The 18,116-nt window shown below is 40.7% G+C and overlaps 1 protein-coding gene across 15 annotated transcripts in view; it reads left to right on the top strand.

The window, feature by feature from the left end:
- Nucleotides 1–15,356, top strand: part of SLMAP (sarcolemma associated protein) — a 182,536-nt gene extending 167,180 nt beyond the window's left edge. For 12 of the 15 annotated variants that reach the window (XM_030926761.1, XM_030926781.1, XM_030926727.1 and 9 more), the window contains 3 exons: nucleotides 2,622–2,793; nucleotides 8,821–8,955; nucleotides 13,482–15,356. In XM_030926761.1, coding sequence (XP_030782621.1) covers nucleotides 2,622–2,793; nucleotides 8,821–8,955; nucleotides 13,482–13,574 — 400 coding nt within the window. In that variant the 3' untranslated portion in view covers nucleotides 13,575–15,356. Of the gene's footprint in view, nucleotides 1–2,621; nucleotides 2,794–8,820; nucleotides 8,956–12,038; nucleotides 12,129–13,481 lie in introns of all 15 variants that reach the window. The other 3 variants (XM_030926736.1, XM_030926772.1, XM_030926753.1) reach the window with 1 other exon arrangement.
- Nucleotides 15,357–18,116: the final 2,760 nt, after the last annotated feature.

Genomic DNA, 18,116 nt, shown 5'->3' on the forward strand with positions numbered 1-18,116 from the left:
AGATGTGATTAATTGGAATCTGGCAGACTCTTAAATACTGTTTTCAATTTTTTCAAATTTTAAGTGTTGAGAAGCAAGCCTACAAACTACTAGTGAGTAGAAGCATATGGTTTAAAAACATTAGGCCCCAGAAAGGGCCCTATAAGTCATTGGTCAGATCATCTACCTAAACTCACATAAAGTATTTAAGGCAGATTAATTCTTTTTTTTTTTTTTTTTTTTGAGACGCAGTCTCACTCTGTCGTCCAGGTCCAAGTTAGAGGGCAGTGGCGCGATCTCAGCTCACTGCCAGCTCCACCTCCCGGGTTCACGCCATTCTCCTGCTTCAGCCTCTGGAGTAGCTGGGACTACAGCCGCCCACCACCACGCCCGGCTAATTTTTTTGTATTTTTAGTAGAGATGGGGTTTCACCGTGTTAGCCAGGATGGTCTCGACCTCTTGACCTCGTGATCCGCCTGTCTCGGCCTCCCAAAGTGCTGGGATTACAGGTGTGAGCCACCGCACCCAGCCTAATTCTTTTTCTTAAACTTTTCTGATGCCCTAAATTTGCTTGATAAGCCTCCCCAGCATTTAAGTAGTATTTAGAAGCTAGTCTTCCTTTACAAGGTCTTATGTGCCATTTAATTCCTAGCTGTATTGACTTGACAACATCAGACCCACCCCAAAGAATCTGTGAAGCGTACAATCAAAATGGGATTCAGACTCTGTAGTAGTTCAGTTACAGTAGTGAGTCTGATTCTTGAATGATCCATTCTGAAAGATGTAAAACTGTCACCTTGAAAACCTTATACTCCTTTAGCTATTTATGGGAGCCAAATTCCCTAACACAGCTATACTGTGCAGGCCTTTTATTCTCTGTTGTCTGGGCTGTGGAAGAAGGAATTGAAGACAGAATTTCTGTTCACACGTATCAGGCTGTTTTCCGCATATGTTGAAAGCAGATTTTTTTAACATCAAGTTATAAAAGTGATCATAGAGACTGTGGTGGCTCAACGCCTGTAATCTCAGCACTTTGGGAGCCGAGGCGGGCAGATCACCTGAGGTCAGGAGTTTGAGACCATCCTGACCAACATGGAGAAACCTCGTCACTACTAAAAATATAAAATTAGCCGGGCATGGTGGCGCGTGCCTGTAATCCCAGCTACTCGGGAGGCTAAGGCAGGAAAATCACTTGAACCCGGGAGGCGGAGGTTGCAGTGAGCTGAGATCACGCCATTGCACTCCAGCCTGGGCAACAAGAGCGAAACTCTGTCTCAAAAAACAAAAAGGTAATCATAGAATTTATTAACCTTGGGAATAGCCTCAGAAGTTAATGATTCAATCCTGTTACTTGACAGTGAAGGGCACTGAGACTCTCCTTGTGTTAGTTATGTATATATTACATGGTATCTTGTATAGGTCTAAGAGCTCAGAAAGTGTTTACTCTGAAAATGAAATGTACCAGTTAAGTGACTAGCTTAACATCCCCCAGCTAAACAGTGGCAGAGCTCGGGGTGTAGAACTCAGCCTCCTACTTCTTTGTCTTATGCTCTTTTCTCAATTTGGTGTGTCTTCTCATTTGAACAGGTTTATTGTTACTTGAATTAGCAGTGACTCCTAAGCTTTAAGTTTCTGACCCCCATTCTATTTGTCAAGTATTTAAACTTACAAGAAATTGTTGAAATATGTGTGTTCTTTTCCTGTAGAAGACCTATACTGAATCTTTTTATGATGAAATTAATACAATTTGATACAACAAAATATACAGTTAATTACCTCCTATTTCTGTTTTTAAAATTTCAACCTTGGCCGGGCGCGGTGGCTCAAGCCTGTAATCCCAGCACTTTGGGAGGCCGAGACGGGTGGATCACGAGGTCAGGAGATCGAGACCATCCTGGCTAACACGGTGAAACCCCGTCTCTACTAAAAATACAAAAACTAGCCGGGCGAAGTGGCGGGCGCCTGTAGTCCCAGCTACTCGGGAGGCTGAGGCAGGAGAATGGCGTAAACTCGGGAGGCGGAGCTTGCAGTGAGCTGAGATCTGGCCACTGCACTCCAGCCTGGGCGACAGAGCGAGACTCCGTCTCAAAAAAAAAAAAAAAAATTTCAACCTTTGTGTATACTTGATGGGACACACTTTTTTTTTTTTTTTTTTTTTTTGAGGCGGAGTCTCGCTCTGTCGCCCGGACTGGAGTGCAGTGGCCAGATCTCAGCTCACTGCAAGCTCCGCCTCCCGAGTTTACGCCATTCTCCTGCCTCAGCCTCCCGAGTAGCTGGGACTACAGGCGCCCGCCACTTCGCCCGGCTAGTTTTTGTATTTTTAGTAGAGACGGGGTTTCACCGTGTTAGCCAGGATGGTCTCGATCTCCTGACCTCGTGATCCGCCTGTCTCGGCCTCCCAAAGTGCTGGGATTACAGGCTTGAGCCACCGCGCCTGGCCGGGACACACTTTTAAGCTTATAATTTTTTAGTGTTTTGATGGTTTTTGCTTATTGAATGAAAATGTTTCATTCTTTTTTATACTTTTCTTTTTTTCTCTGAAATCCACTCTGTCCCTTCTAGTGAAATGTGTAAGAAACTGGACTTCCTTCTGTGTCCAGTTTCTACCTGTGAATAACTGTCTGTCAATATTTATATTGCAGTTCTCAGAAGCAGAGTTTAGAGCTTACCAGTGATCTCAGCATCCTTCAAATGTCTAGGAAAGAACTTGAGAATCAAGTCGGATCCTTGAAAGAACAGCATCTTCGGGATTCAGCTGACTTAAAAACTCTTCTCAGTAAGGCTGAAAACCAAGCAAAGGATGTACAGAAAGAGGTAAAGCGAAAAGACATTATGAGCCCAATTATGGTTGGACTTAAAGCCAAAAGCAAATCAGATATCCATGCTAGTTAGAATTAAAGGGAAGCAGAAGTCACATTACCTGTCACAAAATTGATACTTGGAACCTCTCTGCTTGGTGATTTCTAGCTGTGTGTCATGGTCCATATATAGAGAATTCTTCAGTAGGGTTGGTCTCAAAAATACAATATACAAAAGTACATTTTAATTTTTCTCTACCAGTTAATTATATGAGAAACCCTTTGTCCCAGGTCTCTTGATCTATTGTTTAACTTTCAAAGAGAGTATCGTATGTAACTTAGCATACTTTTGGAAAGCAAACTGAGGCCATACTCTAATGTTATCTGAACCCCTCAGGTAAATATGGCCTGAAAAGTTACTTAAAATTCACCTCATAGCCAGGCAGCCAGCCAAACACATGTTCTGTGGCCTTTTACTTTCTTCTCCCACCCCCTTTTCACCTTATTCATAAATGTGCATGCTCACTTTTCATGTCATTCTGCTTAAAACCTTGAATTGAGTGGCTTTTTAAAAACTTGCGTTGAGGTCATAACAGTTAACTTTGGAACAGAAACCCTACCCAATTTCTTCCTGAGCAAGAGAGGTGCATTTCACTTCCCAAAGCCTTGAAGTTGACAGCAGGGCATAGGAGCTGCCTTCAGTCCTGCTGGCCTCATACCACTCCCTGCATTTACTCCTGGCCAGCTCGGGGAATGGAGAAGCCTGATACAACTTGATCTGCAGATCAGGGACCACCCCAGATGTAGACTTTCTTAAAAGGATTCTTTATGAATTAGAAGGAAGTTGAAGACAACTCTTTGTCTTTAATAATGAACTTTCCCAAAGTTGTTTCTAGAAGATCTGCTTAATCAATGCAGTTTTTCTTTGCACTTTTCTTTCCTTGTAGTGTCCTGAATTTGGCAATGATTGTTCTTCTGTCTTCATGTTTGTTCCTAATGAAAAGAAATACTGTAACATTTTTTATTTTCTTGTGGACATATTGATTTTGTAATGTGTTCGTTTTTACCTTACTAAAGATATGTGTTTTAGAAGAAATCTCATTTTATTTGGTTGGAACACAAATTTTGTCCAAAGTAAATATCTTAGTATTTAATACTGTAAGCACTTTGTGTCCTTCCAGTCCATATGCCATAGTTCTTTCAAACTTTGGGAAGAATGCTGTGATTGAAAGATTATTCTGTTGTATGTTACTATGAATGCATTAGCCATTTTGTTGCATTATTTGTTTGCCTGTTTTTGGTCACTGAGTAATCGGTGCAAAATGCTTTAACTGTTTCCACAAATGGCAGTGGCATGTTGTCACAGCATCTAGATTGTTGATAGTCTTGGATTGCATTAAATGCAGCACATTTAAAAATATGTCTGATCTCGTCAGTATGTTTCTTTTCTATTTTCTTGTTCACTGTTTTCCATTGTGAAATGATGTGTAGTCATCACACTCCTTTGTAATGTGAAATTGCTCTCTTTCTGTTTGTCCAGATGTTAATATGTTGGATACTATATACTATAGTTTAGTTATAGCTGTGTACTATAACTAAAATGTTCTTTAATGTGGTTCTTATCTCTGTGTAATCCACTGCAAATGAATTATTGCCTTTTATTAATGCACATATATTTCCCTTCAACATTTCCCCCTTTGTTCTCCTTTCTCTCATAGAATCATGCTTAATATGCACAGTATCTAATTATGTATTTTCAGCACTGTAACAGACTAAAATATTACAAGCTAAGCAAGCCCAGATATGATTCTTTTTATGAAGAAGAACCAAAGGTGTTGGTAATATTGTGTGATATTTCCCTCTTAATCAGGACCAAGCTCATTTGTCACCTCAGAGTTAGAAAGCAAGATGGAGCAAAAATGATAGCCAAGCAAGGCTGCAGTAGGTGACTTTTGTTGTACAAATTAAAATTTATATATGTGGCAGCTTTTATATGAATATTTAACAAGGAAAAAGTACATGCAAAAAGTAAATCTTGTCTGGGCGCCATGGCTCATGCCTGTAATCCCAGCATTTTGGGAGGCCGAGGCGGGCAGCTCACCTGAGGTCAGGAGTTCAAGACCAGCCTGACCAATATGATGAAACCCCGTCTATACTAAAAGTACAAAAATTAGCCGGGCTTGATGGCATGCGTCTGTAATCCCAGCTACTCAGGAGGCTGAGACAGGAGAATCGCTTTGAATCCAGGAGGCAGAGGTTGCGGTGAGCCGAGATCACGCCATTGCACTCCAGCCTAGGCAACAAGAGCAAAACTCTGTCTCAAAAAAATATATATATTTCATAAAACATTGAGCACATAGTCTACCCTGTAAAGACTGACTCAAGAGAGTTATTTGGCTTTACCTTCTTGCCGTGGGGCCAGAGTCCTTGCCACCCCTTCACACGCTGGAGGTGAACAACAGGATCCCCCTGGTTGAGCTGCCTTCCTGTGGTTCTGCTTCACAACTCCCGGAATGGAGAAATAAGTGCTTTGGTACACAGGGCAGACTGGATGTAAGAATGGTGGAAAAGGGGCCAGGCGCGGTGGCTCAAGCCTGTAATCCCAGCACTTTGGGAGGCCAAGACGGGTGGATCACGAGGTCAGGAGATCGAGACCATCCTGGCTAACACGGTGAAACCCCGTCTCTACTAAAAACTACAAAAAACTAGCCGGGCGACGTGCGGTGCCTGTAGTCCCAGCTACTCGGGAGGCTGAGGCAGGAGAATGGCCTGAACCTGGGAGGCGGAGCTTGCAGTGAGCTGAGATCCGGCCACAGCACTCCAGCCTGGGTGACAGAGCGAGACTCCATCTCAAAAAAAAAAAAAAAAAAAAAAAAAAGAATGGTGGAAAAGGAAAATAAGAGAAAACTTGTCAACAAAGCACTCTTTACTTATTCTTTATTAGTCCCTGTTAAGAATCAGATCATGGGTTATTGAGAATTTATTATGTTCCAATTTGCAGAAACTAGTGTAGGTACAGTGACTTTGCCTTGGCAATATGCCAGTAATCTTCTGCCTTCTGGAAGGAAGTCCACAGATCTTCACATCAACTGAAGAAAGCTGTCATAAAGCCTGTGAATTGTACTTCTTTAGTTCATTCTCTGGCATACTATCCAGGCTTGTTGTGGGAATGTTGTTAGGTAACAGGGAGTGTCTTTCGTATTTTACCTCCCTCTCTGTACCCGTATCTTTCTTCTCTTTTTCTGGTGACCTCTGTGTTGACCCTAAGCCCCATCTCTCCTGTCTAATGTTTTTATACATTTACATTCCTTCTTTATATTTATCTTTGTTGAGTATGATGATGGGCTCCTAATTAGTAATTCCAAAGTATTTACATTTTTCAGAAGCATATAAAGGTTTCCTTTAGGCCGGGCGCGGTGGCTCAAGCCTGTCATCCCAGCACTTTGGGAGGCCGAGACGGGTGGATCACGAGGTCAGGAGATCGAGACCATCCTGGCTAACACGGTGAAACCCCGTCTCTACTAAAAAATACAAAAAACTAGCTGGGCGAGGTGGCGGGCGCGTGTAGTCCCAGCTACTCGGGAGGCTGAGGCAGGAGAATGGTGTAAACCCAGGAGGTGGAGCTTGCAGTGAGCCGAGATCCGGCCACTGCACTCCAGCCTGGGCGGCAGAGCGAGACTCCGTCTCAACTCCGTCTCAAAAAAAAAAAAAAAAAAAAAAAAAAGGTTTCCTTTATTGAAGAATTTCTGGGATATAGGTAGAGAGGAACTGGAAAATTTCTACTCTCATAAACTACCTTTAGGGACAAGGAGGAACCTTTCTGGTATACCTTACCCATGGTATATCTATTTTATATTCAATCCTTGTCTATCTTCCTTCTAAAACCTTCAAAGATGGCAGAACAGGGCCAGGTGCGGTGGTTCACGCCTGTAATCCCAGCACTTTGGGAGGCTGAGGTGGTCAGGCATTCGAGACCAGCCTGGTCAACAAGATGAAACCCCATCTGTAATAAAAATACAAAAAAATTAGCCAGGCATAGTGGTGCATGCCTGTAAGCCCAGCTGTACCAGGAGCTGAGGCACAAGAATCCCTCGAACCCAGGAGGCGGAGGTTGCAGTGAGCCAAGATCATGCCACTGCACTCCAGCCTGGGTGACAGAGTGAGACTCCATCTAAAAAAAAAGAGAGAGATGGCAGAGTGGGTTAGTGGAAGTGGAGACAAAGGCACAGCCAGTAGCAGAACAATCTCTGCTCTTTGACTGTGAGCCCAGCTTGCGTGTAAGATGCAGTATCTAGAAGTGGAACCAGTCTAGAATTTCAGCCTCCAGGCACCATTTAAAGTAGGGGTAAGCCATACCGTGTTTCATATTGGTCTCACCTTTAAAAGGCAGATGGTCTTTAAAAGGATGTGACTCTATATGAAAGTCAAAGTATATACAGTGAATTGTTTTCCGGAGCAGAAAATGGCAAGTTTTGCTATTTAAAAACTTCTACCAGAAACAGGCGGGGCATGGTGGCTCATGCCTGTCATCCCAGCACTTTGGGAGACCAAAGCAGGCGGATCACCCTAGGCCAGGAGTTCAAGACCAGCCTGGCCAACATGGTGAAACTCCATTTCTACTAAAAGTACAAAACATAGCCAGACGTGGTGGCAGGTGCCCGTAATCCCAGCTACTCAGGAGGCTAAGGCAGGAGAATTACTTCAACCTGGGAGGCGGTGGTTTCAGTGAGCTGAGATCGCACCGCTCCACTCCAGCCTAGGTGACAGAGCTAGACTCCGTCTCAAAAAATAAATACATGAAATAAAAATAAAATTTCTACCAGAAACGGATTTTTAAAAATGACTTTTAGTTGATAACCTAAGTTTTTTTTGTTTTGTTTTTTGAGATGATGGAGTTTTGCTCTTATTGCCCAGGCTAGAGTGCAGTGGTGCAATATCAGCTCACTGCAACCTCCACCTCCCGGGTTCAAGCGATTCTCCAGCCTCAGCCTCCCAAGTAGCTGGGATCACAGGCATGTGCCACCATGCCTGGCTAATTTTGTATTTTTAGTAGAGATGGGGTTTCGCCACGTTGGCCAGGCTGGTCTTGAACTCCTGACCTCAAGTGATCCGCCCACCTTGGCCTCCCAAAGTGCTGGGATTACAGATGTGAGCAACCATGCCCAGCCGATGCCTGTTTTAAGTGGAGAAATAGAAATTTCCCAATCATAGTGGTGGGTACTTCAGATACATTTCTTTGCTTCATCTGCCTAGAAAATTCACTTATCCAGAACACTTTAATACCCAGTAATTCTGGGTAAAGGGAAACCTATTGGGAATTAATACTTTTTACTTCAAGACTGAAATAGTTTGGCTGACACTCCTTACCAGGATATAAACTCAGGCTTCCTAACATTGGCTATGGAATTTTTCTTCACCTACTTTTCTTTTGCTCAGTTTGAAATTTTCCTTTTCTCCTATAACTCATTTGGTGGGAAAAGTGATCCTTTATATTAAAAACAGATGACAAAATGGTGATTACTCTTAATTTTTTTTAACTCCAGGGCCAGAAAATTCTTACATAGAATAAAGTCAACATTAAAGACTTCTTTTTTTTTTGAGATGGAGTCTTCCTCTGTCACCCAGGCTGCAGTGCACAGTGGCACTGTCTTGGCTCACTGCAACCTCTGCCTCCCAGGTTCAAGCGATTCTCCTGTCTCAGCCTCCTGAGGAGTAGCTGGGATTACAGGCATGCGCCACCACACCCAGCTAATTTTTGTGTTTTTAGTAGAGATGGGATTTCTCCATGTTGGTCAGGCTGATCTCAAACTCCTAACCTCGTGGTCCGCCCACTTTGGCCTGCCAGAGTGCTGGGATTACAGGCCTGAGCCACCACGCTCAGCCAAAAGACTTCTTGAGTGCAAGTTATTCCTCCTTAAACAAAAAGACTTGACTTTGGTGTTCCAGGTGACTAAATAGGGTGTGGCATATAAGCCTGACTAGAACCATAACTTCATACCCATTTTAAGTTGAATCTGCACACTTTTTTTTTCTTTGCCTTTAGTATGAAAAGACACAGACTGTACTCTCAGAACTGAAGTTGAAGTTTGAAATGACTGAGCAGGAAAAGCAGTCAATCACAGATGAGCTCAAACAGTGTAAAAACAACCTGAAGCTGCTCCGAGAGAAAGGAAATAATGTAAGTCTTTGCAAACTTGGCTTAGCTTTGATTGAGAGGCACATGAGAGATTGAAATTGATTTTCAGAGGACTTTATCACTGATTTGTGAAGCAAATGGTACAAATGAAATAAGCTTTTCATGATGAAATTCCATGATAGAATCACTGTGCTGTCAGATTTTTAAGTAAGAATTTGTACCTTTAACCTATACCCCTAGAAGAGCGTCGGGACTGCCTGGAGGAAGAGCCTTGTTTGCAATAAAGTAGCTTGCCTAAGAACTGTCAGCTTTTCCCAGATGAGTCTGAAGCTCTGTCACTAAGCTATCATCTGGCTCTTGTTTCTCCCCTGCTGGGAAATGAAGCACTGTACCACCAGGGATCCATTTAAGAGAGAATAGTACATGTTGTTCTTATACCAATAATGTTCTCACTGAGGCATAATTTCTAAAAAGCTTAATGTCTCTTTGTCATTATGTAAATATTAGAAAATATTTGGTGAGTTTCTGTAGTCCCGTGAGAGAGGGAGAGAGATGAACATTTTGGTATAAATTGAGTTTAATATTTTGTTTTTCATTTGCTAGAAAGACAGATGGTCTTTAAAAAGATATTATACTAAATAAATGTTGTGTTGTACGTTTTGGTGATCGTTACCTTTTGTGGGCCCTGATAGACGTTTAGTGTGGTTGGTTGTGCTCTGACTTATTTAAAACCACTGTCATGGCTTGGACACTGCAGTGTGCGTGAGCCACATACTTCCCATGGAGGAAGCCACTCTGCTTACCTTGCAGCACAAGTACAAAAGAGTGATGTTGCATGGCCATCCTGTTACTCATTTGCACACAGAATGCTCATGAGTTGCGTCCAACTGTCCTTTGCTAAAGAAAGTCTTAGTTTGTAGATAATAAAGGCTTGCTGCTTAGGTAGAAGCCTTTTAGAAGTTGATGAACTGGGTGTGGAGGCTTTATGCTAAGGAAAAATAGTTTGCAGTTACTTTTCAAAATGTAGATTGCATAACTCTTCTAAAATCAGATCACAGTGGTTTGATTACTTCTTTCTTTTGTGTTAATTCATATCCCTGGGATTTTGGAATTTCAGTCTACTGCTCAATAACCCATGAAGACATCTAGCATAATCAGAATAGATCCCCCCCGTACTATTTAGAACCTTTTCAAAAGTAACTTTGCTATTATTATTTATAGCTACAATTCACCTTAGGGGTGAATTTTCTTTTTTAGTGATATTGCACTTATGGTACTAAAATATTACTCTGTAATAACACTCATTGTAGCAATTTTCTTCCCATTTTAAAAATTATTATAATTCTGGTAACGTAATTGAAAGCCCTGAGAGTCAGCTCCCTTTTTTTCTTTTTTCTTTTTTCTTTTTTTTTTTTTGTTTGAGATGGAGTTTCGCTCTTGCTGCCCAGGCTGGAGTGCAATGGCATGATTTCAGCTCACCGCAACCTCCACCTCCCGGGTTCAAGCAATTCTCCTGCCTCAGCCTCGCAAGTAGCTGGGATTACAGCATGCGCTACCACACCTGGCTAATTTTGTATTTTTAGTAGAGATGGGGTTTCTCCATGTTGGTCAGGCTGGTCTCGAACTCCCGACCTCAGGTGATCTGCCTGTCTTTATATACCAAACCTTTATTACATGTCAAATGTCTTGCCTGATTTAGGAAGCACACATTGTCACAGGGCATTTATTTTTTTTTATTTTTTATTTTTTTGAGACGAAGTCTCGCTCTGTGGCCCAGGCTGGAGTGCAGTGGCCGGATCTCAGCTCACTGCAAGCTCCGCCTCCCAGGTTCCCGCCATTCTCCTGCCTCAGCCTCCCGAGTAGCTGGGACTACAGGCACCCGCCACCTCGCCCGGCTAGTTTTTTGTATTTTTTAGTAGAGACGGGGTTTCACTGTGTTAGCTAGGATGGTCTCGATCTCCTGACCTCCCGCCCGTCTCGGCCTCCCAAAGTGCTGGGATTACAGGCTTGAGCCACCGCGCCCGGCCCACAGGGCATTTATTTTTAAGCTTGAAAGCTGTGTCATCTAATAAGCAAAAGAGCTTTGGTTGAAAAAAAAGATTTTGTTAGAGGCATAAAATAAACTTTAACCATTGCTAAGGGAGTACATTGTCAAATAATGGATTTCAGGTATTGAGCAAAAATAGTGTACTGTCAAGCAGAGAGCATCAGCTGATGGTGAAGTTTTGTCAGCGGTTTGTTTTTTGTTTTTTTGGTTTTTTTTTTTTTTGGAGACAGGGTCTTGCTCTGTCACCCAGGCTGGAGTGCAGTGGCGTGATCTCACCTCATTGCAGCCTTGACCTTCCCGGCTCAAGCAATCCTCCCACCTCAGCTTCCCAAGTAGCTGGAATTACAGACATGTGCCACCATGCTCAACTAATTTTTGTATTTTTTGTAGGGACAGGGTTTTGCCATGTGGCCCAGGCTGGTCTCGAACTCCTGGCCTTAAGCAATCTGCCCACCTCAGCTTGCCAAAGTGCTGGGATTACAGGCATGAGCCACTACACCCAACTTGCTCTGTCCTCATGTGCTATATTTCGTTAGAATGTTAGGTATACCCACATTGCCCATTGCCTTCAGCTGTTGTTTTTTTTTTTTTTTAATGGAGTCTCACTCTGTCACCTGGTTTGGAGTGCAGTGGCGCTATCTCAGCTCACTGCAACCTCTGCCTCCTGGTTCAAGCAATTCTCCTGCCTTAGCCTCTGAAGTAGCTGGGATTACAGGCATGCACCACCATGCCTGGCTAACTTGTATTTTTAGTAGAGACAGCGTTTCACCATGTTGGCCAGGCTGGTCTCAAACTCCTGACCTCAGGTGATCCACCTGCCTCAGCCTCCCAAAGTGCTGGGATTACAAGCATTGAGCCTAGCTGTTCCTTTTAAACTGATGGTTTCCCAACTTGCACACCACAGTCTATCAGATTGTGTTAGATGTCTTTAAAATGTTTCAATCTGTGCAAAACCTGAGTGGTATACTTCTATTATTTCATTCTTTCTTCCCTACCTCCCACCCTACTGGGGTCTGAATCCTCTTATCTGATTATTTTCATAGCATAAAATGATTTTAATATGCCTTCCCTTCTTTAGCCTTCCATATTACAACCCGTCCCAGCCGTATTCATCGGCCTATTCCTGGCTTTCCTGTTTTGGTGTTTCGGTCCATTGTGGTAGAGAAAGGTACAAGCACTATTGTTGAGTCCTTGTCTGTTTGTCCCCGTCACCTTTTTGTGCCATATTTGTAATATAGTGCATGGCAAGAACACACAGGTATTTTGTTACCTGAAGCAAACCCTTCATTTAGTATGCCATGTATTTGTGTCATACCAATGAACTGAACAGTCAACTAATCCTGTAACTTTTTGTCTTGTTTACTTTGTAGTAATGCTAACCATGAGTTAATTCCAACCTAACCAGTTGTTAATATGCTTCCATTAACTGAGTCTTTATCTCTAGCAAACTGGAGTACACTATGAATTTCTGCAATATTAGTACCCTCTTTCCAATTATGTGTTTAATCAGATTTGAATGAGAAATGAAGAGTTTGCCTCCTTGAAAATTTCAGCCAGCTTTCTTCCCCTTCCTCCTTATCCTATTCCTTTTCATAGTGTAGATTTTCTTTGTTTCAACCCTTTGCCTGTTTATACTATGCCTATGAAGATGAAAAAGAATGAGATTAACATAATGAACCATTGGCTCACAATCTCAACCCCATTGTGTACTTGCAAGGATATAAATGTATCCTGTTTCTTTCTGAGCCCTGACCGCAACATCAGAATATTTCTTTAAAAACCAGTTTTTCTCAATAATACTCCTGGAATACAAGTAAGAATACAAGTCTCAATCAAAGCAAGTTGATCTTATAAAGCCCTCTCAAAGCTAGCAGGCAACAGCCCATCCATGCTTATCTCTAACTGGCATGCATGTTATTAGAGCATATGAGGTGATCATGTGGCTTTATTATACTGAACAGTCTTTACCAGAATTGTCAGACAGGCAGGATCCCTAATGTTACTTCTCCATCTTGAACCCTCTTTGATTTTGTCTTCTGAGGTTTCAAGTTCGAGAACCAAAGCCTAGACCATTATCACCTTAGCCACTATCCCCTTGCATAAAATATCCCAACATGTGAGTCTGGTTCTTATCAATAAATAAACATTTTGAGCAGAAACATACTACAGGTGTCTATATACATCAGTTATATTGGAATATATGGATACCAGAGTAAATAGGCAGAGCCCACAAATTTTCTTAGAAGTCACTATTAGGTTTCAACTGTAACAAAGTTGAAAACTTCCCAGGACTTTCTTGGGATGTATTAGACTTCCAAATTGGTGGTCCCGCTATTATGGCTCTCCTCATACCTGTACTCCCTCACTTTTTTTTTTCTTTTCAAACTTTATGTTTATGATGCAAAAATAAGATTTTTCCAATATTCTGTTAAGTATTCAGGACTCTCTGGAACCAAGGGGTTAATAGGTATGAAAACAGAGGGGAGAATGTGATATTGACTCTTGGTTTCTTTCCACACAGAAACCCTGGCCCTGGATGCCCATGTTGGCTGCCCTGGTTGCAGTAACAGCCATCGTGCTGTACGTGCCAGGTCTGGCCAGAGCTTCTCCATGAGAGCGTTCCTTGAGTCCGTACACCGTCCTCCCTCTAGAAGCTGGCATCACACTCATGCTGGGGACAAACAGAACCATTTTCTTCCTCTTTACCTCTTAAAACAGCAGAAGTACAAGAATACAGCTGTAGGGTCATTGCTTTAAATTATATAAAATGTGTCTGTCTATAAAGAAGATATAAAATTGTGACTTTATTCTACTGTAAGCAATAATTTGCTTGCAATTTTTCATGTAATTTTTAAATTAGTATGTTGAGATTCTGAATATTATGGTGGCCTAAAGTAGGCTTCTTGGTACACCAGATTATTTATAACATTAAATTTATGAGTATTTTACTCTGAATTCTGATGGCCAGATAATTCATTTTTCCAATTCGATAACTACCCAAACCAAACAACCAGTACATACATGGGAAGAGAGGCCCTGTGTGCTCAGTGCCTATCAGTTTGAAATATATACACATATATATATATTTTTTACATATTTACGCCATTTTTACTCATAAAACCACTGAGCTATTGGGAACAAGACTTAGAGACAACTATTTGCATAGATTTTTTTTTTTTAAGGAAAAATACATTTGGAAAATAAACTGTTATGGTGATAATTTGGGGAATATGTGCACGCTTGTTCAGCCTTAATGTGACTTGAAGATGTGGAGGACATCAACTTTAAAAAACTTTCCATGAGAGTGTGTATTTTCTTGAGCAAACTGAAGAATTTCTGGGAGCAAAAACGTAGTAATTATACAATTTCAGTGCAGTCAACCAAACTGTTGAGTCAATTGGAATGTAATTTATTAAACCTCATGTATTTAAAGAGATATTTTTCTTTAAAAGCCAAGTTACTTTCTCATATACAGCATTTTAGGAAGCATGATTTTTTTTTTTCTGTCATCTATTCCTCCAAGCATGTTTAATTGAAGAAAGTATTAATATCTCTTTAGATAAGCTTGTATTGACCTAATTTGGTTTATGATGTGTCAGAGCTAATTCATGTTCAGGGTGAGCTGTTGTACCTACCAACAGATTTCCTGGTTGGGTATGCAAATGGTTATTTTCTTTTTATTGTTGTTAATTGGGACTTTCTGTTAATGAAATGCACTATTCCCAAGATATAGTGTTCTATGCACAATGAAGCACCTAAAAACACTGCTTGATGTTATAAATTTAAAACACAAGTGAAAGTTTAGCCATGGTTTTGTGCGGCATCATAGTTATGTCAATAAAGTTTATTTAGGTCTTAGAATATCCTAAAATATCACATAGTTAAATTTTTCAGTCAGTGAAGACCGGGAGGGAATGTCAGTGAATTGGCTTGAATGTTCTGTGGCAATCCACAGGTCTAGTCAAATATTGAAATAGGAGTTTAGGGTATAATTTGCCTTGTGATGTTTGGCAGTCACTGTTTATACTTTAAAGGTTATATTTTAAGCTATTTGGGATTGCTGTTGGGAGGATCACTAGATTTATGGAGGAATTAGTCACAAATGACTTGTAGAAAATACTGTCATATAGTTCATTTCATCATTTTCTGTTGCAGGAAGCCACTCCACCACAGAATGCTAATATGCCAGTGGTACCCAGTACCTCTTGTATATAGGTTATTGCAAATATTGTTCTGAAATGCTTAACTTCAGAATTACATTTTTTAAAGTAAATAATTGTTTTAAATCTATTTTGTAAAGATATAAACTACAATAGAATTTCTGGAGTACAGATTAAACTATTTGCACTAACATACGTGATGTGCATGATTTAATAAAATAACTTTACTCTCCCTATGCATGTTTGAGTTGAATATCATTGAAGTTCTTAATGCTGACTCTACTATTGGGTTGTTAATAGTCTTCTCTTGAAATGACTCTTTATGCAACATAACATACATTTGGTATTCTTCGGGGTTTAAAAGAAAACACTTAGCTGTTTCCTCCAAGTTTTATTTGCCTTTTATTTAACTTACTGCCCTATTTTTTTTCTCTTTTAATATGGTTATTGTTAAAATGAGAGTCACTTGCTAGACTGGTCTCTTTAAATGTAAGGTCTAGTATCAATATTTACTTCATTCAAGTGGAATAAATGGCTTTTTGTAGTTACTTCCAGTTTTCCTCAAGAATATAAGTAAGTCTGTTCATAAGCAATACCTTCAGCTTTGTTCAGCTCACTTCCAGGTTAAATAAAGGGTAGGATTATTCACTAGTAATAATAGAGTCATTAAGAAATATTAAGCATTGCAGCTAAAAATTGAACAACCCTATAATGATACATTTAAGAATTATTCAAAGGTGCTACATGGCAGGGTCAGAAAATAAAAAGAACGTGGTGTTTGAAGCAAAACAGATCTGTATTGGCATCTTGGTTTTATCAGCTGTTGTTGCCTTGCACAAATCACATTTTCTCTGAGTCTCCATTTTCTCATTTATAACATGGGGACAATAATACTTACATTTGTGGTAGTAGTGTGAACATTAAAAAGATAATGTATGTGAAGTACCATTCAAGTGGTGAATAAGTTTTTATGAGAATGTCATACTGAAAAAATATTACAAATATTAAAGTTTTAGGTAAGCCAGTACATCTACTTTAATTAAATGAATTGATTGACTCAACCATTCAGAATTTCTGTGTGTGAATGAGATATATGTGAGATACATATATATTTTTTTTTCATGAGAAAGCATTATCACCTAGCTCTGTGTGTTGCCTTCATAGTTCACTCTTTTGGAAGTAATATGCTTGGTTTGAAGATGAACCAGTTGCCCACAATGGTTTTGGAATTCCTGTCGTTATTGCCTTTAGAGCCACTTTGAGTCACATGTGAAAACCATTCACATTGCCCTATAGTCAGAGGCTTTCGACGAAAACTAGTATTGCCTACGTGATCTCTCACTTTAATCACTACACTTGACCAAAGTCTGGTGACTCTTGGCTGCTTCCAGTGACTATTTATCTACCATCAAAAGGATGGGAGTCTGCCACGAAAGAGAAAAAACTGCATACAAATCAACTGAGTTAAAACTGCAGCCTTGGCTGCAGATACAAAAATTAATACAAAAATTAACCAGGCGTGGTGATGGGTGCGTGTAATTCCAGCTACTCAGGAGGCTGAGGCAGGAGAATTGCTTGAACCTGTGAGGCAAAGGTTGCAGTGAGCCAAGATCGCACCACTGCGACACTCGTCGCACCGTTGGGTGACAAGAGTGAAACTCGCATCTCGAAAAAAAAAAATGCAGCCTTGGCCGGGCGCAGTGGCTCAAGCCTGTAATCCCAGCACTTTGGGAGGCCGAGACGGGCGGATCACGAGGTCAGGAGATCGAGACCATCCTGGCTAACACGGTGAAACCCCGTCTCTACTAAAAAATACAAAAAAAGCTAGCCGGGTGAGGTGGCGGGCGCCTGTAGTCCCAGCTACTCGGGAGGCTGAGGCAGGAGATTGGCGTAAACCCGGGAGGCGGAGCTTGCAGTGAGCTGAGATTTGGCCACTGCACTCCAGCCTGGGTGACAGAGCGAGACTCCGTCTCAAAAAAAAAAAAAAAAAAAATGCAGCCTTGCTCCCAAAAGTTCACTTCTGGATAATTATTTTGAAAACATAATTATGTGCATAAAAATGTACTAGGACATGTAGTGCTGCATTTTTATAGTGACAGATAAACAACCTAAGTGGGTCATTGTTTAAATAAATTAATATTACCACTCTATAAATTACTGTGGTTACAAAGTATGTGGAAAGATACTCATACTATATTAAGTAAAAGAAAGAGGTTACCAGTGTAAAATAACCCTGGTTTTACAGAGGAAAAGAAATGTAAACATACAACGTATATTTATAACAGGAGAACTTAGGAGGATTTATACCCAGACTGGTGGTAGTGGTTGTCTTTGTATGATTGTGTATAAATTTAAATTCCCTTCCACCTTTATGATTTTCTTTTCTTTTCTTTTCTTTTTTTTTTTTCTTTTTCTGAGACAGAGTCTCATACTGTTGCCCAGGCTGGAGTGCAGTGGCATGAATCTCGGCTCACTGCAACCTCCGCCTCCTGGGCTCAAGCAGTCCTCCTATCACAGCCTCCCAAGTAGCTGGGACTATAGGCATGTACCACCGCACCCAGCTAATTTTTGTATTTTTTTTGTAGAGATTCAGTTTCCCCATGTTGCCCAGGCTGGTTTCGAACCTTCTGGACTCAAGCTATTGTTCCCCTCAGCCTCCCTTTTGTGATTTCTAATTTATTTTTAGTAATTAATAAATACGTGTTGCTTGTATAAATTTTTTAAGCTACAAAAATGTTCCAAATTGGCTTTCATAGTTGAATGAGTAATTAACTTGTGAGAGTACCCACCCCCACCTTTAAAGGGGCTAATGTTCATTTACACTGAGGAATTCTGGTGTGTTCACTCAACAGTCAGTCTTATAATTTTAAAAACCTTTGTACATATTAGTCATAGAATTATAATGCTGGAGAAACCCTTAACAATCCTATCCCATCTTTTTGTTTATCCAGGAAAAAAATCCAGAAAATTTTTTACTCGGAATCATTAATAAAGTT

The sequence above is a fragment of the Rhinopithecus roxellana genome, chromosome 1 (assembly GCF_007565055.1).
Source record: "Rhinopithecus roxellana isolate Shanxi Qingling chromosome 1, ASM756505v1, whole genome shotgun sequence".
In the NCBI taxonomy this organism is placed as follows: domain Eukaryota; kingdom Metazoa; phylum Chordata; class Mammalia; order Primates; family Cercopithecidae; genus Rhinopithecus; species Rhinopithecus roxellana.